General features: G+C 47.4%; 1 protein-coding gene across 1 annotated transcript in view; it reads right to left on the minus strand.

Annotated features, from left to right (window-relative positions):
* The window catches only part of MYRF (myelin regulatory factor), a 385,038-nt gene that overhangs the window by 155,067 nt on the left and 204,042 nt on the right, over positions 1-25,929 (minus strand). The window contains exon 8 of the mRNA XM_069223234.1: positions 3,827-4,022. Coding sequence (XP_069079335.1) covers positions 3,827-4,022 — 196 coding nt within the window. The remainder of the gene's footprint in view (positions 1-3,826; positions 4,023-25,929) is intronic.

Genomic DNA, 25,929 nt, shown 5'->3' on the forward strand with positions numbered 1-25,929 from the left:
GCTTCAATGGAGAAGGGGGTGCCCTGGTTCCAGTCTGCCAGCAGGTAGGTACCCGTGACTTCGGAGGGCAGACCAGGGGGGGTTTTGTAGGGCACCGGGGGGGACACAAGTCAGCACAAAAAGTACACCCTCAGTGGTACGGGGGCGGCCAGGTGCAGAGTGCAAACAGGCATCGGGTTTGCAATAGGTTTCAATGGGAGACCCAGAGGTCTCTTCAGCAAAGCAGGAAGGCAAGGGGGGGGGCTCCTCGGGGTAGCCACCACCTGGCAAGGGAAAGGGCCACCTGGGGGTCGCTTCTGCACTGGAGGTCGGATCCTTCAGGTCCTGGGGGCTGCGGGTGCAGTGTCTTTACCAGGCGTCGGGTTCTTTGAAGCAGGCAGTCGCGGTCAGGGGGAGCCTCTGGATTCCCTCTGCAGGCGTCGCTGGGGCGGGTTCAGAGGGGTCAACTCTGGCTACTCACAGGGTCGCAGTCGCCGGGGAGTCCTCCCTGTAGTGTTGGTTCTCCGCAGGTCGAGCCGGGGGCATCGGGTGCAGTGTGGAAAATCTCACGCTTCCGGCGGGAAACGTGCAGTCCTTTAAAAGTTGTTTCTTTGTTGCAAAGTTGTAGCTTCTTTGGAACAGAGCCGCTGTCCTCGGGAGTTCTTGGTCCTTTTAGATGCAGGGTAGTCCTCTGAGGCTTCAGTGGTCGCTGGACCATGGGGGACGCGTCGCTGTTGCAGTTTTTCTTGAAGTGGGGAGACAGGCCGGTAGGGCTGGGGCCAAAGCAGTTGGTGTCTCCAGCTTCTCTGCAGGGCTTTCAGGTCAGCAGTCCTTCTTTGTCTTCAGGTTGCAGGAATCTATTTTCCTAGGTTCTGGGGGCCCCTAAATACTCAATTTAGGGGGGTGTTTAGGTCTGGGGGGTTAGTAGCCAATGGCTACTAGCCCTGAGGGTGGCTACACCCTCTTTCTGCCTCCTCCCTGAGGGGAGGGGGGCACATCACTAATCCTATTGGGGGAATCCTCCATCTGCAAGATGGAGGATTTCTAAAAGTCAGTCACCTCAGCTCAGGACACCTTAGGGGTTGTCCTGACTGGCCAGTGACTCCTCCTTGTTTTTCTCATTATCTCCTCTGGCCTTGCCGCCAAAAGTGGGGCCGTGGCCGGAGGGGGCAGGCATCTCCACTAGCTGGAATGCCCTGTGGCGCTGTAACAAAGGGGGTGAGCCTTTGAGGCTCACCGCCAGGTGTTACAGTTCCTGCAGGGGAAGGTGAGAAGCACCTCCACCCAGTACCGGCTTTGTTACTAGCCACAGAGTGACAAAGGCACTCTCCCCATGTGGCCAGCAACATGTCTGGTGTGTGGCAGGCTGGCAAAACTAGTCAGCCCACACTGGAAGTCGGGTATGTTTTCAGGGGGCATCTCTAAGATGCCCTCTGGGGTGTATTTCACAATAAAATGTACACTGGCATCAGTGTGCATTTATTGTGCTGAGAAGTTTGATAACAAACTTCCCAGTTTTCAGTGTAGGCATTATGGTGCTGTGGAGTTCGTGTATGACAGACTCCCAGACCATATACTCTTATGGCTACCCTGCACTTACAATGTCTAAGGTTTTGCTTAGACACTGTAGGGGCATAGTGCTCATGCACCTATGCCCTCACCTATGGTATAGTGCACCCTGCCGTAGGGCTGTAAGGCCTGCTAGAGGGGTGACTTATCTATGCCATTGGCAGTGTGAGGTTGGCATGGCACCCTGAGGGGAGTGCCATGTCGACTTAGTCATTTTCTCCCCACCAGCACACACAAGCTGGCAAGCAGTGTGTCTGTGCTGAGTGAGGGGTCTCCAGGGTGGCATAAGACATGCTGCAGCCCTTAGAGACCTTCCCTGGCATCAGGGCCCTTGGTACCAGGGGTACCAGTTACAAGGGACTTACCTGGATGCCAGGGTGTGGCAATTGTGGAAACAAAGGTACAGGTTAGGGAAAGAACACTGGTGCTGGGGCCTGGTTAGCAGGCCTCAGCACACTTTCAAATCATAACTTGGCATCAGCAAAGGCAAAAAGTCAGGGGGTAACCATGCCAAGGAGGCATTTCCTTACACATTTTCAGCAATAATTTTGATAATGAAGAACAAGGAACACACCACTTGACTTTTGAGTTTCACTATGTTTTTAGATAGGAAGAAACATCAGGCCAGTTTTATGAAAAGTGGTGCATCATGTCCTGATACGCCTCTTTTCTTGCGCCCACTGCGCCTCCCCCCTCAACTTCACCATGTGTGTGCCATAGTTATGATACGGCACACCATGGCGCATGTTAGGGAACTAGCATCAAAACTTTTGATGCTAGTTTGGTGCTTTGCAGGATTAGCACCAAACATTTGGACACTAATCCTGCAAAGTGAAAGGAGGCCCATTGAAAACAATGGGAGTGTCATTTTAATATCTGCTTTAGGCAGGCGTTAAAATGCCACAAAAAATGGCACAGTGGAATCTTATAGCTTCCACTGCATCATTTTTCTGGGCCTCCTAACGCCGCAACGCCCCCTTGCCTACATCATGGCTGGTGCAGGCATAATGTGGCACAAGGGTTTACAAAGTGGTGCAATGCATGCATTGCACCACTTTGTAGATATGGCACGTCGTTTTTGCCACACTAACGCCACCTTAGCATAAGGAAATTGACGTAATGTGGCGTAAGGTGGCACTAGGGGCCTCTTAAACCTGGCCCATCATTTTTGTTCATATCATATCTCAGTTGTTCCCTCTGATTCCCACCACCTCCCTTTAATATTTATTACTGGTTTGATACTGTCGACTCCCAAAAAATTGGTATGGAGCACTGAGTTGTTTTAAATCTGAAATCCGTGTCAGCAGCTCTAAAGCATACTCACAGTGATGCGAGGAGAATCATGGATAAACACATTTTTCCTTTTTATACTCTGTCAAATTGTATGATTTTGTTTTATTATGTGCTATATTTACACCATGTTCTATAATGTCTCCCCCGATTACGATAATTCCATCTTTCTTATTATGAAGCTCTGTAATGCACTCTGGTCATGTTCACTTATATAAAGCTGAATAAAAACATACAATTAGCTAGGTTTGCACTACTGAAATACCACATACATATGGACATAGACTCTTCCCCTTTTCCAAAGCTCTGTCTACTTCTTCCTATTGATGTCCTCCTCTTTCCCTCGCACCTGGTTTCTGTTTCTATTACCCTTTATCTCTCTTCCTCTCAGTCACTTCCTCCTATCGTCTTTCTTTTTCCCTCCCTCTCCTCCTGTTCATCCCCTCAGGGACTTCCAGCCATTCAATGCGTTTCAAGTCTTCTTCCCTCAGCCCCCTTTCACCCTCATCCCAAACGTTTACCCACTCTCACTTACTAGTTCTAGGGCTAAATGTACCTCTCTCGTAGCTTGTACCTGCTACCAACCAGGGCTTTTATTTCCTCCTCCCTCTGGGGACGCAGTAGACTCTTCTAACTCACCCTCAGTTTTAAGCTCCATCTCCTTTTTCAAAGGAGATATATACATATATATATATATATATATATATATATATATATATATATATATATATATATATATATATATATATGTATGTATATATATATATATCTCGCTGCAATACCCCCAGGGGTCCATTCTACCACACTTCAAGGCATTTGATGCCCTCTCTGATGCTGGGGTTAATGCCCCATTTCCTTCTCCCATTAAAGGGGTTCCAGACACTTTTGCGCCCCTCTCTGCCCCTGTGGTATTGCTGACTGCTCCTCCTCTGTGCCAGGCAGAAGAACACGAGGTCTACCCTTCGTTCCCCGGTCTAACACGACTTGCCTTGACTCCGTGTAGCTTCAGGTAGAAGCATTCCAGGGGCTTCAGCCCCTCAGGGGTCTTCACATACTTGGGATCCCCAATCATGCCGACGTAGACCGTGACCTGGAAGTGGTTCTTCTTCTGGCACACAAAAGCGTCGTCCCCCACCGAGAAGTTAAACCCTTTGTCAGCGTCCACCTTATATGTTGGCATTGGCCTGCAGTTGGACAAAGAAAACAACACACAGTTGCGAATAAAAACGTAGAAAGTAGTGGTAGATTAGGATTTAAGCAAAATACCCAAACAGTGCATCACAGTTACTTCACTAATTTTGTAAAAAATAAAACGTGGTGTTAAAATGAGGCATATGTTGCTTTCCGTGTGTTTTAAGTAACATCATAAAGTCTGGAGAAAAGTGCTCCCTCTAGGGAAGGGGATGCTAGACAACAAAGAAGGACTGCACGAGAAACAAAAGGTATAAACGTAGACATGCGCCGCCACAAAGGAAGGGGCGTTAGACAATTAAGGACTGCAAGTTAACAAAAAAGGTAGAAGTCTCTATTCTCCTGTGTGATGGTCTATTTATGAGCAAGTCAGACTTTTGATTCCACCTTGTATGTCTGCATATGACTGTACACCTATATGCTCTTCTCTGCCCGACATTCCTGTCCTGCTCTACTTAGTGCCTCCCAAGTCCGGACTGGCCTACCCGGGCATCGGGCGTTTCCCAGGGAGGCTGGAAGGGTGGGGTGGGGTGCCTCTGTAGCAGTGTAGCAGTTTTAAAAGCACTGCAGAGTTCCTGGTATATCCAACAGTTGTGCAGTTCATAATTTAGTCATAATCTAACACAATAAGCTATGAACGGCCATCAAAGAGCTGCAGTGAAACTATATGGTACAGGTTAAAAGTTTGCTTCTTCCCAGTCTTTGATTAACCTAATTTTGCTAAAAAGAGTTTGTTTAGGTAGAAATAAATTGTTGTTAGTAAAGTCACCCATAACCACTTCGTTACATTCTGAATCCTGTGTATATGCTTTCCCAGACCAAGCACTCTTTACAAAATGCCTACCAGTGTGGATGACGTGAAGCCTGCACCTTGAAGTCCCCTTTGTCTTATGTAACATTTTCTATACACTGGTTTACACATGCATGATTCTTTGTCTCTATATGTGTGTGTGATGTAAAGTGCTCCAACACCCAACGCTGGTAAGAGAGGCGCTATAAGACAAATGAAATACATTTGAAAGAGGGGCACCAGATGGGTAGTAAAATACCATAATAATTGGGGCTCAGAGTGCACCTTAGGCCTCTATCGCAGAGTGCCTCTGAAGCTGCTGAACCACTGATAGTTTTGGCCCTGTCTCTACAGCAAACAGGAAACATGTGAAACTGTAATTGTTAATGAACGCCGATGACCAATCATGTGCTGTTGCTGGGATCCTGCTTCCCCAGCAGAAAAGGGCACATGATGCAGGGGATGCACAGGCAGCCCTTCTCTTTGTACGTAGAGCGCAGCTGTGGCCATGCCTTCTTTATTGTAGCATTGCTCTTCTCAGACCACTGGATCACTTGCTGGGACTGGAGTGGTCCAAGTGCAATTAAAACTAAGGCCCATATTTATACTTTTTTAGCACCACATTTGCGTCATTTTTTTACACAAAACTGGCGCAAACTTGCAAAATACAATTGTATTTTGTAAGTTTGTGCCGTTTTTGCATCAAAAAGCGGTGCAAATGTGGTGCTAAAAAGGTATAAATATGGGCCCAAGTATCCTCCCTGCTGCAATCACAGAACTGAAACTTACTTGGCATTACAGCAGTTTCTAAGTTGGGGTGGGGGTGTGAGCGAGGGGTACTATGGCAGTGCAATGGGACAGGCAGGGAGGCGGGGATTCAACTACAATGAGTACTATGAAAGCTTACGGAGCACGCTACAAACATAAGGGTTACAAGCAACCTGTGGGACGGCAATACATGGACCCCACCTCTCATGCACCCATGTCTTCTCATGAATATGACATAAAGTAACCGCCAATCAGGGGGCTCTGTCGAGTCATACTAGACTGATTTACACAGGGAGGGCCCTAAGGAAGGCACCTCAGTCCAGAATGCCTCTGCACGCCTCATCCTGGACATCCCCCACCACTGCCACATCACAGACCCCCTGAGAAACTTGAACTGGCTCCCAGTCAACAAGAGAATCACATTCAAACTCCTCACCCACGCTCACAAAGCACTGCACAACACCCGACCAGAATACCTCAACAGAGGGCTCTCCTTCTACATGCCGACCCGACATCTCCGCTCCGCCGACCTCGCCCTCACAACCATTCCATGCGTCCGCAGAACTATAACCGGCGGTAGATCATTCTCACACCTCGCCGCCAAAATATGGAACACTCTTCCCACCCACCAGCGCCAGACCAAAGACCTCCTTACCATTCAGGAAACTTCTCAAGACCTGGCTGTTCGAGCAAAAGCAGTACCCCACCCCCACCCCCCTACCCCATCAGCGCCTTGAGACCCTCACGGGTGAGTAGTGCGCTTTACAAATCCCTGATTGATTGAGTTTGATGCTTGAGGGAGGGACAGAATTCAGCAACTAATAATCACCCTCCCCCAACCTTATTAATGTTGCCTAGTCAAGGATCAGTAGCCACTCCTCTTGTTAAAAGGAGTACCTCTCTGTGGTACATTCCTATCAACCAACAGAGTACAGCACTGTGGTGGTGACAAACACACAAAACCTTATGGATCCCTTGTTGAGTGCCTTGTGACACGGGCTCTTGCACCAGACGCCATGCCAGGTGAGCCGGAATGTGAACATGAGGAGCAGGGTTTCACACGGCCACGGCACCAGGGACTTCCAACCCTACAGGAGATCTCCAGGGACCCAGACAGAACCGGAAGTGCTGAGCGAGACATCTTGGGGAGTTTTACGGGGTGTGAAGTAACGGGAGAGATCTGTGGGGTTAAAGCCAGTGGGTGGGAACATCTTTAGGACTATAAAGCGATGCACAGGGTTTAGGAAGACATACCTAGGGCCCTCCCAGGTGATTTAATGCCGTGGGTGGGGTACCAGAGTTCATGGTTGTAAAAACGAACTGCATGTACAGTAAATGGGCAATGGGTTTCCTGTTTTTTACTGCGGAAAAACGCTCGGAATGGCGTCTCTCCAGTGAGAACACACAAGCACTGTGGAAAATCCTGCTCGCTGGCTTCACAGAGGAATTCCAAAAAGCAGTCTGCCACCGCCCCAACCTCCTCTACCTCGTCTCACAATGTGCAGATCTATAAATCACCTTCGTTTACCCCACCCTCGCTCCCCCACCTTCCACAGCCAGGACCTGCTGCCAGCACATCACCCTCCTGCTGCGCCCACCTTATTTCTCTGGAATTTCCGGCCTTGAACCTGGATAAATCGAAACCAGCTGGAGAAGATAAGAGTCTCCTCATCTCAATCCCCGCATCCGGTGGGAATCCGAGCACTGAGGTGGTTGGTGAGCCGGGCCCTGTTGGGGCAGGTAGGGGTGCCCTCAACCACGGAAGAGTTCTGGGTCACTAGGGGACCTGTATAACCTAAAAACGCTGGGCTCTAATGTCTGAGTTCAGCCTGGAAGCCTTGGAGAATGCTTTCTCTTTTGGATAGTGGAAGGATAAGCTGTGTATTTAATTTAACTTATGTTGTCACACCAAAGAATATTTTCAGTTAGTTGTATACAGGTGGTCCCTCTCAACTCCAATTAGACACCCAAAAAATTGGTGTCTCTCAACTCCAATGTTTATATATAGTCCTCAATTCACATTTTGGCATCTTACCCCCTCTATCATCATTCAACACTCTTCAACTCAACTCTGAACCCCACTGTGTTTCACACCATGTCCATTATTCAACCACCGAACCACACCGGCTGCCACGCTCGCTTCGCCTTTTACCACCGTCTTCCCAACTCTGCTGCACCACCACTGCTCTTCACACCCCTCTATCTTTCATCCATTCAGCCTTCCTCACAGCTCTTTCCTACCCTGCTTCCTTCCGCAGTACCTCTGCCTCTCAAGCATCCAGCCATTCTCACCCACCTCTTCACCGCCAACACTGCTCTTCAGTCTCCACCTTTCAACCAGAGTCATCCTCGCTGTTTCCATTGAGCCACCGAAGCACTCTACACTCCATCCACCTTTCAAAAGTGTAACCCCCCCTCATAACACTACATTACTATCACTGCTCCCCACACTGCACACACCTTTCAACCATCCAGCTACCCTGACTGCAGTGCGCCGAACCCGTGCTCCGAGTTGCTTTCACTATTTAAAGGACACGTGCAAGGCCCATCCCTCGTTTCACAGAACCAGGCTTGTCCCTGCATCCTGTGGACAGGTCGTGGGGCTGGAATTCCTGTGTAGGAATGACTGGCACACCCAGCACAACCTGAAATCCTATCATGGTCCTTCTTTTGGGGGCTCCATTACAAAATGGTATGCTCTTCACTTGGATCCAGGTTCAGGAAAATTCCAAGGAAATAGCACAGGTGGGGGGCTGAAGGGAAAGTCCTGGAGATTAAATGAGAAGGGGGTATGATTCGAGAGGTTGTTGGGCTAGTAAGGGGAGCGGCCGGAACAGGTATGGCTTACTTTCAAAAAATGGGACAGAGTCCTGCCGATAGCGCAAATACAAAAGTGAGACTATTGTTTTGACTGTGCACGCTCTCGACGTTTCAGGTTCCTTGCAAAAGCCTCTTTTATCTGCTTCACCGCCAAGGAGACAGTCAGTGTTTAAAACTCGCACATATCTTGGCAGAAGACCACACGGACCTGCACAGTGTACAATGCTGTCTGCCATCTTCCTTGTAAACTCCGCCCCCAACCCCAAATAAACAGCACTGACAAAGAACATTTTCCTCATACTTAAAGAGGTATGGAGAGTCAGTCCAGAACGCAGAAACAAAGCCGGGTATCTCCACGAACACGATGGAACCTCGGCCGAGTTTTCAAGCTCCCAGGCTGCCCTCAAGCACCGCATAAGGTACAAAAATAGCGCCAACGTGCAGCCAAGAGGCCTCGAACCCGAGGTCAGAGACGACGGGATTATTAGTCACTTTTACAGGCTGATCCTGCACATGCCCTGGGCCAGAACACAAAGCAGGCGCCCAGCCCGGGACCACAGGCGGCAGAGGAATGTCAGCCCTCCGCAGCTCTGGGAACCCTCGCCCCTCTCTTATCCTTTCAACCAAAATCTGACAAACACTGCCTGGAATGCGGTCAAACGCAAAAATTCCTCCCGTGGACGGTCTGCAAACGTGATCGTTTTGGGGGTGAGAAATCCCACGGTACTTACGTTGGTTATGTCGTGAACAAAACAGCGCCAAATCCCGCAATTGCATGAGATCCAAAGGCAGAACTGGAGAAGAACTGTGCAAAAACTATTCCTGAGTTTTGTTTTAAGTTTTATCTATAGGCAATGCGCTTATGGCCTCTACAAGAGAGTGCTCACGGCAGAACAGTGGCCACGTAGAAACAGGCAAACTGGTGCTCACTTATTTCTATGAATGTAACTATCCCGGGTCTTTCTTCGGGGGGGGGGGGAGGGGGGGGGGAGGGAGGGTGAAGCTACATGATACTCACATCACACCAAAGGAAAAGTAGGCAATGGTGCTGGGTTGCCAAAAAGTGGTTGTTGCTTGGCTGCTGTGGCACTTTCGCCCCTTATGAGGAAATAGTTTCTTCAACCAATAAGAACCCATGAGCTTTCAGCCCTTTGTAGACACCTATGAAGCTTCTTCAGGTGATATCATGGCAGGGTTTATGTATGAAGTGATAGAGCATCAAGCCTGTGGACCCTGTTCATGTACGTGATAGGTAGCTTGCGGGTTTGCAACCAGAGGCAGCTGGTTGGCTGCTAGTAAACTATCAAGATCTTGCTAAGGTAACTGGCATGCAGGCCTCATTCATGTCACAGAGTGTCTGGTACTGGGATCCCTGCTGCCCCAGAAGCAAATGAAGGACTTTCAAGGTAGGGTGATGTGATAAAAGTGTTTTCAATCAGAGTCGGAGCATGCACCTTGATTCTGGGATATTTGAAGCTGTCCTAGTGCCTGAAAATTCTTGTAGAAGCTGTATGCGATGCGATGTGCTTCGGAAGCCAGTGCTGAGCTCTGGTGCAATTGGCTAGGCATTAAAGAGGACCCTAAAACCGGGCATTTTCTGTGGCATTAGAGTTTGGAGCATCAAAGTTGGTCAGCTGAATGGTAAGACTGTGGGAAGGAAGGGGGGATGGCCCAGATGCTGGATCTCCACTCTGGAGGCACCAAGGAGAAGCCTGCAGTGGTGCACTCATTCTGGGATGTCTGACAGGCAAGGAAACATCCGTTGATAGTCCACTAGATGCAGTCTAGATTCTTAAGGGGATTTGGATGTGGTCAGCAAATATGAAGAAGGTTACCTTGTATATGGATGGCCATGATATGAGCCAAACAGACTAACAGGTATGGAGCAGGAAAGATAAGAGTGGTACTCTCTAGGTAATACCCGATAGATTTGTGGATCAGGGAGACTTTATTTCATAGGTACTTTATAGATGCATCCATTTGTGAATAACCTGAGCACCCTAAAATGGCTCCCTCCTTCTGGCAGTGTGACTGAAGGTGCTAAAAGCCATATAATCTACAAGTAAGAGCTGTGATCATGCATTTCTTTCAATTTTGCCATAAGAGGTTGCATCATTAGGCTTAGAAATACGATTCAGTTCCATCTTGTGGGTGACATTATGCTAGGAGACTTCTGTGACGCACAGAGAGTCAGGTGATGAGTTTGACCAGTGCTATATGGTGCACATTTAGAAACTTGGTACTGAAGCTGTCTGTTTGGTGAGAGGACTGTTTGAGGTAGAATAGAATGTTTGGATATTTGTGCCTCCTGGATAAATGTATGTGAAGTTCTTCTCACAAGGGTGTGGCACTTAAGAATTCCCTTGGAAGTACCTGAGAATCTTAGCCCCTCATTCCAACCCTGGCGGTCTATGAACGCCAGGGTGGATGTCGTCGGAAGCACCGCCAACAGGCTGGCGGTGCTTCATTTGGCATTCCGACCACGGCTGTAAAGCCGCGGTCACCCAGCCGGGTCCGGCGGTTTTCCGCCGGATTTCCCCCGGCTGGGAGAATCCTCCATGGCGGCCACGGCTGTAAAGCCGCGGTCGCCCAGCCGGGTCCGGCGGTTTTCCGCCGGATTTCCCCCGGCTGGGAGAATCCTCCATGGCGGCGCTGCAAGCAGCGCCGCCATGGGGATTCCGACCCCCTTCCCGCCAGCCTGTTCCTGGCGGTTTTTACCGCCAGGAACAGGATGGCGGGAACGGGTGTCGTGGGGCCCCTGCACTGCCCATGCCACTGGCATGGGCAGTGCAGGGGCCCCCTAACAGGGCCCCAGCATGATTTTCACTGTCTGCATAGCAGACAGTGAAAATCGCGACGGGTGCAACTGCACCCGTCGCACCCCTGCAACACCGCCGGCTCCATTCGGAGCCGGCTTCTGTGTTGCAGGGCCTTTCCCGCTGGGCCGCCGGGCGCTCCCTTGGCGGGCGCCCGCCGGGCGCTCCCTTGGCGGGCGCCCGCCGGCCCAGCGGGAAAGTCTGAATGGCCTCCGCGATCTTTTGACCGCGGAGCGGCCAATTGGCGGTTTCCGCTTGGCGGGCGGCAATATTGGAATGACCCCCTTAGTGTCTCATCTGTGGCGTTGTCATTGAAGTAGCTAGTGTTGCAAGTGTTGCCACTTGGGTCCAAGCAACTCACTGCTTGATATTTGGTAATGTTTTTCTGTTCCTAAATGAGAAATACAATTCCCAGTTTGCGACATCTGTGTTTTTTTAGTGGACAGGATGCATACAACTACTCAGAAGGAACTGACCACTGGTTGAGCGGTTTATTTTCGGACTTTTTACTGGAGCAAGTCAATGTCCTCCCGGAAGAATGCCAATATCAGTACAGTATTTATTATATTCCCTGTGACTCACTCCTTGGGAACACATCAACGAATCAGAGGTAAAAATACAACTGACACGCTATCAATCAAGGTGACACTGCTGGTGCCATTGTTAGAGTATTTGCCGTGCATTGGTGCTAGTTGAACCCAAGTGAAGTTTCTGATGTGGCTGCCAACGTAGGAGTTGGATGCCATTTACTAAAGAGTTTTGCTCAATTCAAAGTAAACCCTAACCATCCTGGTCAGTTAGCTCCTAAACGTGAGTGAAGTGAAGGTGAGGTGGATGAGTTAGATATCTTCGCAGCATTTGTATTGCGTCTCCTTCGATTGGTGAGGCAACAGAGTGCTTTCTTATTCTTGTCTCCCTTTTGTCTGGTTCTGGGACTTCTATCGACTTGCTGTGTGTCTAGTATTGTTTGGTTGTGTGTAGGTATCTGCACTTCATTAAATCTCTTGCTTTAGTGAAGGGTTGTGTTGGTTAAAGGACAATGAATGTGTCCCAGATAAATACATTTGTGGAATGTTATGTAAGGGCTTTCGAAAGACTGTGCAGATTTTCGTTGAGCTGGATGGGTGATCTTCCATAGTACTAAACACTGGTGAATGCGGACACAGGTAGCCCTACTCAGAAATGTGTGGTGAGTTGGTTTAAACAATGCCAAAGTGTAACTGATTATAAAACTTTAGCATATCAACTCAGTTTATGGGACTATATGATTTCACCTAAAACGTTGTGCACTGCCATATGCCACCATCTTTCACTTCTTTACAATAGTTGTTATAGTAACTCCTTTTCCTAGTGTCCACATCTCACAGTCCCAGAGGCTGTGGCTCACTATGCGTATCTATTCTAGTCTCACAGGCTCCATTTCAAGGCCTGCAAACACACTGGTCCATCCTCCCAGACTAATGATTGCCTCCCAGACTCAGTGCGTCTATAGACTCCGTGCTCATCTTCCAGACTCAATGCATCTATAGACTCCGTGCTCATCTTCCAGACTCAATGCATCTATAGACTCCGTGCTCATCTTCCAGACTCAGTGCATCTATAGACTCCGTGCTCATCTTCCAGACTCAATGCGCCTATAGACTCCGTGCTCATCTTCCAGACTCAATGCATCTATAGACTCCGTGCTCATCTTCCAGACTCAGTGCATCTATAGACTCCGTGCTCATCTTCCAGACTCAATGCGCCTATAGACTCCGTGCTCATCTTCCAGACTCAATGCATCTATAGACTCCGTGCTCATCTTCCACACTCAGTGCATCCTCTAGAGTGAGTGTCCTGCTCTCCGAGTAATCACCCCACTCTCCTAAGCTGTGCGTGTCTCCCAGAGGCAGTGCCTGTCTTCCAGACCCAGTAAAGCATTGACAGGAACCACAGTGATAAAGCTTTTCCCTATTTGGTGCAGAGCTCTGCCAACACGGTGGAGGCTTGCACCAAACAGTTTTCTTTTTTATTTTCATAAAGAAAATGCCAAAGCAGGATTTTATTTCAGAAAATAAAAAAGATGAAGCCCTCCTTGTCATGGGAGTCATTATTTTTTTTAAGTTTCCCTTACCACCAGGGTTAGCCTGGCAGCAACCGACAGTAAAAAGCGTCTTTATGTCTGCCCATCTTAATTGGGCGGATGGACATGTAGCCAATTCTTCAACCGCCCTTACGCTGTTGAGCCGTCAGAGAAGTTTGCTGCAACAGAGTTCCCTCTCCAACAACATATAATTCAGACCCTTAGTCTCCTATGCTTAACCTACCTCCTGGAATCAATGACTCTCCCAGACTCAGTGTCCAGATCTCTGAGACTCAGTACCCCGCCTCCCAGAATATGTGAATCCTCCAGACTCAGTGTCCTACTCTCCTGAGCTGAATACGTCTTACAGACTCAGTGCTCTTCTTCCAGACTCTATGCCTCTTTTGGATTCAGTACCCCAGTCTTACAGGTTCAGTGCACATCTCTCAGACTTCGTGCATCATCCAGACACTGTCCAGCTCTCTGAGATCAATGTCCCTGTCTCCTAAACTGAGTGTGTCTCCTAAAGTCAGTGCCTGTCTTCCAGAGTCAGTTCTCCAGGCTCCAATGCTCAACCGTCGCCATGGAATTCCCTCTCCACCAACATATAAATCAGGCCCTCAGTCTCCTATCCTCAGCCTACCCTCCATAATCAGTGCCCGTCTCACGGACTCAATGTGTCTCCCAGACTCAGTGCCTTAGTCTCGGAGACTGAGTGCCTCAGCCTCCCAGACTGAGTGCCACAGTCTCATAGACTCAGTGTGATACTCTCCCGGACTCAGTGTATCTCCCGGAGTCAGTGTATATCCCAGCTTTAGTGTCTCCCCCACTAAGTGGCAGTATCTTCCAGACTCTGTGCCCCTCCTAAACTCTGTATCCGTCTGCAGACTCAGTGTGTCTACCAGACTGTGCATTTTGGATTCAGTACTGCAGTCTCCCAGTCAGTGCATTTCCTAGAATCAATGCCTTGTTTGGATTCTGTACCTCAGTCTGGCAGAATCTATGCATCACCCTCACTTACTGCCTCTCCCAAACTCTATGCCTTAGTCTAACAGAATGCATGCCTCATTTTCCCAGGCTTGGCGTCCATGCTCCAGACTCAGGACCAATCTCCGAGATCCCATTCTTCACTTGGATTCAGTCCCATAGTCTAACTGATTCATTATCTTCTAAACTCAGTGCCTAGCTCCCAGACTCAGTGCCCATCTCCTAGATTCAGTGGATCCATCTCCTAAAGTTAGTGCCCATCTCCCGGACTCAGTACCTCATTTCGAACCAGTCTCAGAAATTAAGCCTGTCTCACTGACTCAGTGCCAATCTTTTAGACTCAGTGACTGTCTCCCAGGCACTGAGTTCAAGACTCAGTGCCCATCTCCCAGGTCTAGTGCCCATCTTCGTGCCTCAGTGCCAGTATCCCAGATTGATTGCATCTCGCTGATTCAGTGCCCATAATCCTGGCTCAGTCTCCCATTTTAGGTGCCTGTCTCCTAGATGTATTGCTTTTCACCTACTCAGATCCCATACTCCGGACTCCGTGCCTGTCTTCCACACTCAGTGCATCTTTCAGACTCAATTCTTTGTTTGGATTCAGTATTACAGTCTCCCAAACTCACTACTTCTCACTGTATCACTACCAGCCTTCCAGGATCAGTATGTCTCCCAGCGTCAGTGCCTGTCTCCCAGGTTCAATAGCCGTCTCCCCGGTTCAGTGACACTGAGTGGCATTGGAGCAGAGCACATTGTACACACCACAGGAGGTGGCTCAAGGAAGTGGGTTCCACGAGCTAGCACACAGAATTAGAGACTTCTAGAAACATTTGTTCTAAAACTTGCAGAATTTAATAAAACGTAAGTAGAAGCAGCAGCAGCGCTTTAAGTGGCATGAAAAAAAGTGTGGTGGGGATCTCTGAAAGGGGCGTGGCCTATGTAAATAGGCCGTGGCTTAAGCACAAATTACATTTCTGTGATTTTCACATTGGGCCTCACAAACAGTATTTTGGTGCCTCTCTGAGCTTTATGTTATTGCATTCAGATATATAAAGCAACAAATCATGTGCACCTAATCCAGACAGTTCTATTGGCTTTCTCAATGATTTTGTTGTAAAGAATTAATATTGAAAATGTTTTAATGATGAGACAATGAATTTAACATTACCGTGGCCTGTGGAAGGGATCTTCAGAAGGTCTCAATCATGCCAATTATGCTCATTGAATGCTAGACATGTACGTCTTTTTTCTCTTCACATCTACTCTATCCCTATATTACACCTCATCTCTTGCCTCTTCAGCACCCTTTTTCCCTCTCTTCTGAATGCACTTCCTCGCATCTTCTCAATTCACCACCTCCAAGCACACAACACACCCTGTAAGCACACCATTTTCTTTTATTTTTGACTTATCGATATGCTGATCATTATGTACCGACTTCATATACATTTGCATAAAATCAAAATAACTAAACTATTTGATCATTGTGCTGTGCACTCCGCAGAGAGGCCAAGGACTGGATGACTATGTATTCTGAACACCTTTCTGACCCACTGACAGTCACTGTGAGAAGTCCCAGCGCTCTCAATGGTGGCCACTATTCAAGAGTAATAGGCTTCATGGAAAAAAGACCACAGAAACACATCATCCTGGAAATAACTACACTCCTAGAGAATGCAAGATGAAAGTTAAGATTAATTAAAAAGTGAAATATGAACAGGAATTAACTCACTGATCTGAAATACCTTAACGTTTTTCATGTTCATTATTCAGAAATCATTCATTGTTTTGCTTGTAAAATTCAGGACAAGAATAAAGGGCCTAATACGGACCCCTTTCAATGACCGTTTTAAAATAGAGCGTGCAAGCTCTGAGGTTTTGTAATCTTTGTGGGCTTTTAACCACGATCACCCCACGCCCCTCACTACCTCTCGTTCATGGGCTTGTCTTTCAAAAATCCTTTTTTATTATTGGTAAATGCTTTACGTTTGTCCCTCTTTGGGGCAGTTTTACCGCCTTTGCCAACGACCATGTAACATGGATAATTGCACGTTTGCCGATATATTTGACTGCAAGCGAACTTCTTGTTCCATTTGTGTCTCCCCTTAGCACTCACGGCGGCCGTGGCGCTTTAAATTGGCTCACTTATGTCAACTGTTTTACTTTTCATTCTCAATTTATGTGGCAAGAAAAGTCCAGTTACAAATTTACAATGCTAATAGCTCTAACTCGTGCAAACGCGAGACCCGTTGCATTGCAAATGCTTGTTAAATACTACTGGGTCTGAGACCCGGACAGACCAGGTCCGCTTATGAGCAGCGGAATCCTCAGACGCATCCTCTTTCCTTTGTCACGTGGGCAGCAGACTCTGCGAGGAGGAACCAAGTCATTCTTGGAGGGGAGGGTGCATGCTGGGTGGTGGTCTGAATATAAACAGAAGTCCTGCCAGCGGGACTCTGCCATGTGGTTTGTTTCAATTCACAGCCTCATCCCTCAGACTGCTGGGCATCCGTGTCCCATGAGGGTGCAGTGCCTGGTATACGGGGGCTCCAGGAAACAGAGGAGGAGCGGGAGGGTAGGTGAGGGCGGAGCATGGATAGGAAGTGAAATTAAATAAGTGGAAGGAGAGACAGGGAAAGAAAATGAGAAAAAGAAGGCCATCGAGGGCCGAAGCACGCAAGTGAGAGAAAAGGGATACACTTGTAAGGAAAACAGCAGTTGTGTAGTAGAGTGATGGAGGGAGGCGAACCGGAACAGGGAAAGAAAGTGAAGGAAGGTAACTCCAGGCTGAGGAAGGCGGTAGAGAGAAAGAAGCAGAGAAAAGACGAAAGAGGAGGAGTGGAGGGAGAAGAAAAGGGGTGAGGAAATAAAAATAGGTAGGGCACGACTACGGGGGCAGCAGGTGGCGCTGCAGGCCAGTATTGCCGTACTTTGGAGAAACACCTCGTGCGGGCATCAGCGCTCAACAGCAGGGGTGCTCCAGGCGCTACAGTGGCAGAGCTGCTTGTGCGCTTGCGCACTGTAGTGAAATAGCTGATGGGGCCGTGTCTGGTCTGAGGCACTTCGGTGCACAGAGGAACGGGCACTTCAAAATCTCTGAAGTTCAAAGACAGAGTGCCGGACTCAATATGTATTAAATACTGTGAATCAGAGTATTGAGGGAAACCGCCTTATACTTGTCCGCCCTGGCGGGTTCGTAGACCCGACTTGGCCGGAAACCTCGACATTTCTCGCGCAAAAACACAGACCCGTGAAGTGACCAAAGGTAGAGTGCAGGACACTTCAAACGATATCCCATGATGCGGTCACAGGCGGCATTAACCGACGGGGGTCAAGGAGCGGAGAGCAGAGGTCAGGCACGAGGGGAAGGGCAAGGGTCAGATGGATTATGTCAGTCTGAAGCTCTGGTGACGTGAAGAGCGTGAGGCAGGCAGGGTCAGGGAAAGGAGGGTCTCTGAGCCAGAGCAGAGGAGGAGGAAGGCGGCCGGGAGCTGAGGGGTTTCACCGTGAGATTCCCTCATGCAGCTCCAATGTGTCCGGACAATGCTCTCGTTGCAGACAGCATCTACATCACACCGGAGGCTGCGTGCAATACCTACTAACCAGGATACCAAGGACTGTTGTTTTTCAAATGTATCCCCAAATGTATTAGTGTCTTTCCAGAGGTAGAAATGGGCAAGCAGTAAAAACTTCCCAAAGCCCGTGGAGGTTATTTTATCAGCATCTGCATTCCGTCTAGCACCATCAATGTGACACTGAAGCAGTTTCTACGTGGTTTGTCACCATTTAAGTGGAGCGGGAGTGTTCAAACGTTTCTTACACTGACGAAGTTTTGAAATATTCCTGATTGTATCCATTTGCAAAGTTTTTCCAGTTTCAGTTGGCCCTCACCCTTGCATTTTTTTATGTGCAGTGAGAAATAATTGCCATAGTAATGTGCGATAACATTCACTGTATTTCAACCAAGTCAAGCTAGGAACTAGTCTAGACTTTTCCCCACAAGTAAGCGTTAGTATGCACAATGGCAAATGTATACATGTATTTTCTGTGCAAGTTTACTTTTTTGTAATATATATTCTCACAACAATCACAATTTTCAGGCAAATGTGGGAAAAGCATGCAAGTTTGCAATTTTACTTTGAGCGAAATATCCTTGACAATTTCGTAGCTTCAAAGATAATGTAACAAACGCTCGGAATAATAAAAATGTACGTCCAGTCAGCACCCCGTCTTTAAAAGCGTTTGCAAAGCCAATAGGTTTCACCTCTGGGACCTATTGGCTTTGTCAATGCCTTTTGCGATGCTGTACTGCACTGGCAAGATGCTCTGCAGTACGTTCAAAAGTAAAACAAGCATTGACAAGGCCAACAAACAGGTCTCGCCTTTGGCCTTTGCCAATGGTTTTAGCCACGTGGCACAACATCCCCAATGCTGTGCCATTAGGCTAAGTAATAATAATAAAAAAATAAACAGTATCACACATGCGCATACTTACAACATGATGCACCTACTTATTTCTCTTATTAGTTCTGAATTGGAGTTGGACTGTTAACTAAAACAAAAAAAGTCCAAAAGCGTTCCTTTTTTATGGGCGAGCGCAAAGCGCTCCGTCCCATTCTGTAATCTCTCTTTGAGCTTCAAACCACGCCCATGTCACATCAGACACTTACATTAGTTTGTGGGCTTGCCTTTTAAAATCCGCTTGCTTTCATTTGTGAAAGGCATGTATACGTCATGCCTTTTCCGGTGTTTAGCCCACCTACACAGCACAGGTAAACTACTGAAAGCATACGAGGCTCGATGTTTTCAGCATGGTGTCCGGACTACTTTATCTGTTTATTTTTCAGGCAGTGCGTTTTTTTTTCTTTACAATGCTAATAGCTCTAACTCGAGCTAATGCGAGACCCGTTGCATTGAAAATGCTTGTTTAAAGTAGTTGGGCCTCAACATGGGTGAAAGACGCAACAGGAGGTAAGAGAGGAAGAAGCAACCAGGGGACATGTGAGTATTTTTAGGCAGGTGGGGGGAAACAATAAAGGTGTGAAAGCAACAGTGGGGTCACGATTGGAAGTGGAAGAAACATTGGGGACAAGAGGTAGAAACAACCTGGGGGGCGCAAGTGAGGTTTGAAGTACAACGTGGGGCAGGATGGGGAAAGCAACAAAGAGAGCATGGGTGGGAGATTAAGCAGGTGAAAGACAGCAACATGGAGCTGGCAAGGAGAATGCACACAGACGAGAAGGCAACAAAAGTGAAGTCAGAGAGAAACACATGATTGAGAGAGAGGAACACGGAGCACAGTGGTGGGGGAGTGAGAAGCACAAGAAAGAGAGCATGGGAAAACATATTCACTCCTCTAGATTGGTTAAACTAAATGAAAAAAGTAGCACTTGTAAAAGTGAGCAATGGAAGGCTATAGTAATGTGTCCAGGCTCCAGGAACGGGACAAACACAAGAAGAAGGAATGCACATACAGTTAATATTAAGCAAACAAATGAGAGTAAAAATGAAGCCAACTAATGATAAGTAATGGACAGACCCTAAGTCTACTGAAAGATAACAATATGTCTCACAAGCGCCAGTGCAGGCGCTGTCTAAGGTGAAAGCTAAAAGTAAAGGGTGCAATGACCCAGTCCGAGGACCGGCTCACTCGCGGTGATGGTTGGACTGCCGCACTCCAGGAGGTCCGACTGTCACATTACAACCCTGGCAGGCGGACATGCCAGGGGACCGCTGTCACTGCCAGAAGCATCGTTCCCGACTGGCTGACGGCAGTCTGAGTTGTACTCGACCATGGCGTCGTGAAACTCAGCACCGTCATGCTGGTTATAACTCAGCTTTCCGACAGCCTTTCCATGGTGGTCCCCCCACCATGGAAAGGCTGGCGGAAAGCCAGTAACGGGTCCCACCTGGGGGTTCCTACACTGCCCATGTGGGAGCAGAGACCAATACTGTAGCACTGTTCCAGCTGGTCAGCCCGGTCGGAACGGTGTAATACAATGTTCCCGCCAGTCAGCCTGGCTGGAACATTGTAATATTCTTTAGGGTGTGGGGGGGTGCCACAGCCATGGTGGAGGCCGTCCTCCCCGCAAGTTTGGTGGTTGGCTCGTCCGTCCGCCAAACTCGTAATGAGGCCCTTAGTGTTCTAACTCCACACACTCTTTGACATTTGGGTATGGTATACAGTGAACCAAAGCAAATATAAATGTGCTTTTAGTTTTCTGATGCATTGGGTCCAGTTCTGGTACTTTGGTACAACCAGCACACACACTCTCTCTCTCTCTCTCTCTCTCTAATCAGACTATGGATTAAACATTACGTTGGTTCTGTGGAAGGGTCAATGTCTTCAGACTGTCTCCATTGCTCCTGTACTCTGCACATCACTATCTTCTGCACTCTCTTTGTTAAATATTGATGTTCTTTTTCTCCTCATACCTTTCTGAGACACTCAATCTACTGAACACCTCATTTCTTTCCTCTTCAGACCCTCTTTTCACTCTCTCCTGCTCCTTTCTTTTATCGCCTTCACTTCAGCAATCACAACACCCACAATGCACCTACTCAGTTGTACGCTCTGCATTTTCCTCAACTGTCCGCTCTGTCAATATTTTGAAAGCTGTGAACCTCCTTCACACATTTTTAGATATAATTACAATTAACAGACTTGATCATTGCGCTGTGCACTCTGCAGAGAGGCCAAGGATTGGGTGAGCCAACTTGTCATGACCCACTGGCAGGCAATGTGAGAAATTAGTTCTAGGTTTGGCCTACACTCCATATCACTCAATTGTGGCCCACCTATAAGATGAACTCCCACAGCTACATATGAGAGACTTTTTCACACTACGCAATATACGTGAGTAATGTGTTGCTTGAAAAAAATACGTGGGCAAACATCCTCAAAAAAGCAAATATTCTTAGGGAGTGCAAGAGTAAGTGAAACGTTAACTATAAACAGAAACAACATGGCTGAGAAAGGAGTGTCAGTTTTTGCTGGCAGTAGCTGTCACCGATGGTGGTGTAGAAGGGAGGGGGAGGACATTTATAGGTGGGGCACCAGCCCTTCCATGCCTCCCCGCGGCACTACTAGTTTTATGGAATGTCACTATCGGATAGTGTGATTCAAACGGCGTTGTTATTGAGTGTAATAATTCACAAGAAATATCTGCTTGGTGTTATATTTCATACAGCACATGAATCTACCCATGTGAAGTTTGATGTTATTCATCATAGTGCATTACTGTTAGGTGTTTTACACACCAGCACACTGCTACTGTACTGCAGAGATTAGGCAATTTATTGTTACTGTTTAGTAGCCTTTCCCTGAATGTTACTCTAGGGTGTTGTATTTAACCAGCTGTTAAGTTCATACCTTTGAGAAATATATTTCATACAGTGTTACTCAGGGAGATTTTGTTTCACAGGATGTTATTGTTGGGTTTCACTGGAAGTTACCATTGTGTGCATCTTTCATAAAGACATTAGTAATTTAGCTTTTATCAGTTAGGTCAATGCAGTCAGTTTTGCGATTGATGGATTGTTACTATGTAGTGGTACATTTCATTAGGTATACTGTCTCAGACTGCTACTGTTGACAGTGCTGTTGACCTCTTGAATAAGGCTGTTCATTAGCTTTTACTCCATGGTGTGCTTCAGGAAGTACTGAAGCTGTGTCTCTTACATTTTATTTATCACTACTGTTACGTGGTACATATTTACGAGAGACTGCATTGTATGGTTTGTTACTCTTAAACATTCTATTTCAAATCTGTTGATGTGTCAGTGTTGAACTAGAACAGTCATCATCACCCCTACTATCGGATGTTTTCTGCGACTGTTTTTTCGGGTGTTGTATTTTATAGGATGTTACCGATGGCCATTTCATAAAAAGGTTGTTAGTGCCAATTAATTTTTCCTTTCATAGGATTATTCGCAATTGTATTTAATTTTTTGGATTGATATTATTTAATATTCTACTGTATGTATTTGGAAACTCCACTTCAAAATACTGCTTGTACCTGCACGTAATAGGCTGATATTGTATTACACCCTTTATTTTTCTTTATTTGTTCAGATGTTGTGCAATGAATGCATGTGTCTCTACGTGCTTACTTTGAGGCAGATGTATGTCAACTCCACTCTCAAAAAAGGGAACAATCAAAAGAACATATCCTTGAGATGTAGAATTTCTTCTTGCAGTAAGTAGATAGCAAAGGAGCAGTGGAAACTGTGCCAGTGTTTCGGTCTCTATAGTGTTAAGTACTGTAAGACCATCCTCAGGACTAACTGCATCTTCCGAAATAGAAAGACCCCATATATGTTAATTTTCACTGGTTAAATGTGCTCAACAATAGCGTCCTCCTAAATCGCTTAGATCTCTACTTCATTCTGAGGAATGTACAACTGGCATGTCCGACTCACAAATGGCTAATGGTGCAAGTTCTTCCACACCACATGAGAGTTGATGCCTGGATAATAAACAGTTTAGGACCATGCCACTGTTGGACACTTTTCACTGTTTTCTAACTTACGTACTGTAAGAACTAATTCTAAATCTCAAGAATATGGATTTTGATTGTTCCTTTTTTTAGAGTGGAGGTGACATACATCTGTCTCATTTGTGGTCAGTGTAACAATATGGACAGTGTACACATTATACTTGTATGTCTAATTGCTTTTCTCTGTACCCCTACCAATTTATACACATATAAAGTCAATTCAATAGTGTATACCTGTTTTTCATCCATTTTTCATTCATTATTGTTTTCATTTATCCAATTTAATTGGTTTGTGTATATGCTTTAATGCTGTTAATCACTTGATTGTATTTAATTCTTATGATTTGATTCAATGCGTCACATACTATAGACTACTAAATATTCGGATTAAGTATGATCAGTTGTATGAATGACCACATTGTTGCCTATTTATTTCAGTTGAATCTATTACCCAAGCATGCAAGTAGTTCTTCGATGGCCCTTCTTTGTGTAACCTAACAATTTTCCTGGGCCTGCCTCTTTTCTGCTTCTGATGGCACCCTCGCAGATCTTAAATTAAGGTGCCTATGGATACCACTGGTTAAGCTTTCTCCACTCCTCGGTGACCCCATAACCCTCTAATGAGATGGCGATGGTCTTCATGGGTTACCATGTTCCATTTCTGGGTAGACCTTCTAGCCTTCTAACAAGATGGCTATGTAACTTTCCTGGGACTGTACTGCACCTCCTCTGAGTGGATCTCATAGACCCACAGGATGAGGCAGCTCACTTTGTCTGGTTCGCACTGCCACTCTCACTAGGAGAGTCTGTAGGAAGTTGGCTCTGTATATACTATTTCAAAGTAAGAAATAGTGTGCACAGAGTCCAAGGGTTCCCCTTAGAGGTAAGATAGGGGCAAAAAGAGATCATTCTAATGCTCTATTTTGTGGTAGTGTGGTCGAGCAGTAGGCTTATCAGAGGGTAGTGTTAAGCATTTGTTGTACACACACAGGCAATAAATGAGGAACACACACTCAAAGACAATTCCAGGCCAATAGGTTTTTATATAGAAAAATATATTTTCTTAATTTATTTTAAGAACCACAGGTTCAAGATTTACAATCAATACTTTAAATGAAAGGTATTTCACTCAGGTATCTTAGGAATAGCATGTACAGTTTTGGCAAAAATGGCAATAAACTATTTTAAAAATGGACACAGTGCAAAAATCAACAGTTCCTGGGGGAGGTAAGTATTTGTTGGGTTCACAGGTAAGTAAACCACTTAGAGGGTTCAAAGTTGAGTCCAAGGTATCCCACTGTTGGGGGTTCAAGGCAACCCCAAAGATACAACACCAGCAGCTCAGGGCCGGTCAGGTGCAGAGGTCAAAGTGGTGCCCAAAACACATAGGCTTCAATGGAAATAGGGGTGCCCCGGTTACAGTCTGCCAGCAGGTAAGTACCCGCGACTTCGGAGGGCAGACCAGGGGGGTTTTGTAGGGCACCGGGGGGGACACAAGCAGGCACAGAAAGTACACCCTCAGCAGCACAGGGGCAGCTGGGTGCAGAGTGCAAACAGGCTTCGGGTTTGTAATAGGATTCAATGGGAGACCCAGGGGTCTCTTCAGCAGTGCAGGCAGGCAAGGGGGGGGGGGAGGGGGGCTCCTCGGGGTAGCCACCACCTGGGCTAGGAAGAGGGCTGCCTGGGGGTCGCTCCTGCACTGGAGTTCGGATCCTTCAGGTCCTGGGGGCTGCGGGGCTAGTGTGTTTCCCAGGCGTCGGGTTCTTTGAAGCAGGCAGTCGCGGTCAGGGGGAGCCTCTGGATTCCCTCTGCAGGCGTCGCTGTGGGGGCTCAGGGGGGTCAACTCTTGGCTACTCACGGACTCGCAGTCGCCGGGGAGTCCTCCCTGTAGAATTAGTTTTCCGCAGGTCGAGCCGGGGGCGTCGGGTGCAGAGTGGAAAGTCTCACGCTTCCGGCGGGAAACGTGTGGTCTTTAAAAGTTGCTTCTTTGTTGCAAAGTTGCAGTCTTTGTGGAACAGGGCCGATGTCCTCGGGAGTTTCTTGGTCCTTTTAGATGCAGGGTAGTCCTCTGAGGCTTCAGAGGTCGCTGGACCCTGGGGGACGCGTCACTGTTGCAGTTTTTCTTGAAGTGGGGAGACAGGCCAGTAGGGCTGGGGCCAAAGCAGTTGGTGTCTCCGCCTTCTCTGCAGGGCTTCAGGTTAGCAGTCCTTCTTCGTCTTCAGGTTGCAGGAATCTAGTTTCCTAGGTTCTAGAGTGCCCCTAAATACTGAATTTAGGGGTGTGTTTAAGTCTGGGATGGCAGCAGCCAATGGCTACTGTCCTTGAGGGTGGCTACACCCTCTTTGTGCCTCCTCTCTGAGGGGAGGGGGGCAGATCCCTATTCCTATTGGGGGAATCCTCCAAAATCAAGATGGAGGATTTCTAAAGGCAGGGGTCACCTCAGCTCAGGACACCTTAGTGGCTGTCCTGACTGGTGGGTGACTCCTCCTTGTTTTTCTCATTATCTCCCCTGGACTTGCCGCCAAAAGTGGGGCTGTGTCCAGGGGGCGGGCATCTCCACTAGCTGGAGTGCCCTGGGGCATTGTAACACGAAGCCTGAGCCTTTGTGGCTCACTGCTAGGTGTTACAGTTCCTGCAGGGGGGAGGTGTGAAGCACCTCCACCCAGAGCAGGCTTTTGTTTCTGTCCTCAGAGAGCACAAAGGCCCTCACCACATGGGGTCAGAAACTCGTCTCTCAGCAGCAGGCTGGCACAGACCAGTCAGTCCTGCACTGAACAATTGGGTAAAATACAGGGGGCATCTCTAAGATGCCCTCTGTGTGCATTTTGTAATGAATCCAACACTGGCATCAGTGTGGGTTTATTATTCTGAGAAGTTTGATACCAAACATCCCAGTATTCAGTGTAGCCATTATGGAGCTGTGGAGTTCGTTTTTGACAAACTCCCACACCATATACGTAATATGGCCACAACTGTACTTACAATGTCTAAGAATAGACTTAGACACTGTAGGGGCATATTGCTCATGCAGCTATGCCCTCACCTGTGGTATAGTGCACCCTGCCTTAGGGCTGTAAGGCCTGCTAGAGGGGTGACTTACCTATGCCACAGGCAGTATTTTGTGTGCATGGCATCCTGAGGGGGATGCCATGTCGACAT

This window comes from Pleurodeles waltl, chromosome 3_1, assembly GCF_031143425.1.
Source record: "Pleurodeles waltl isolate 20211129_DDA chromosome 3_1, aPleWal1.hap1.20221129, whole genome shotgun sequence".
Classification (NCBI taxonomy): Eukaryota; Metazoa; Chordata; class Amphibia; order Caudata; family Salamandridae; genus Pleurodeles; species Pleurodeles waltl.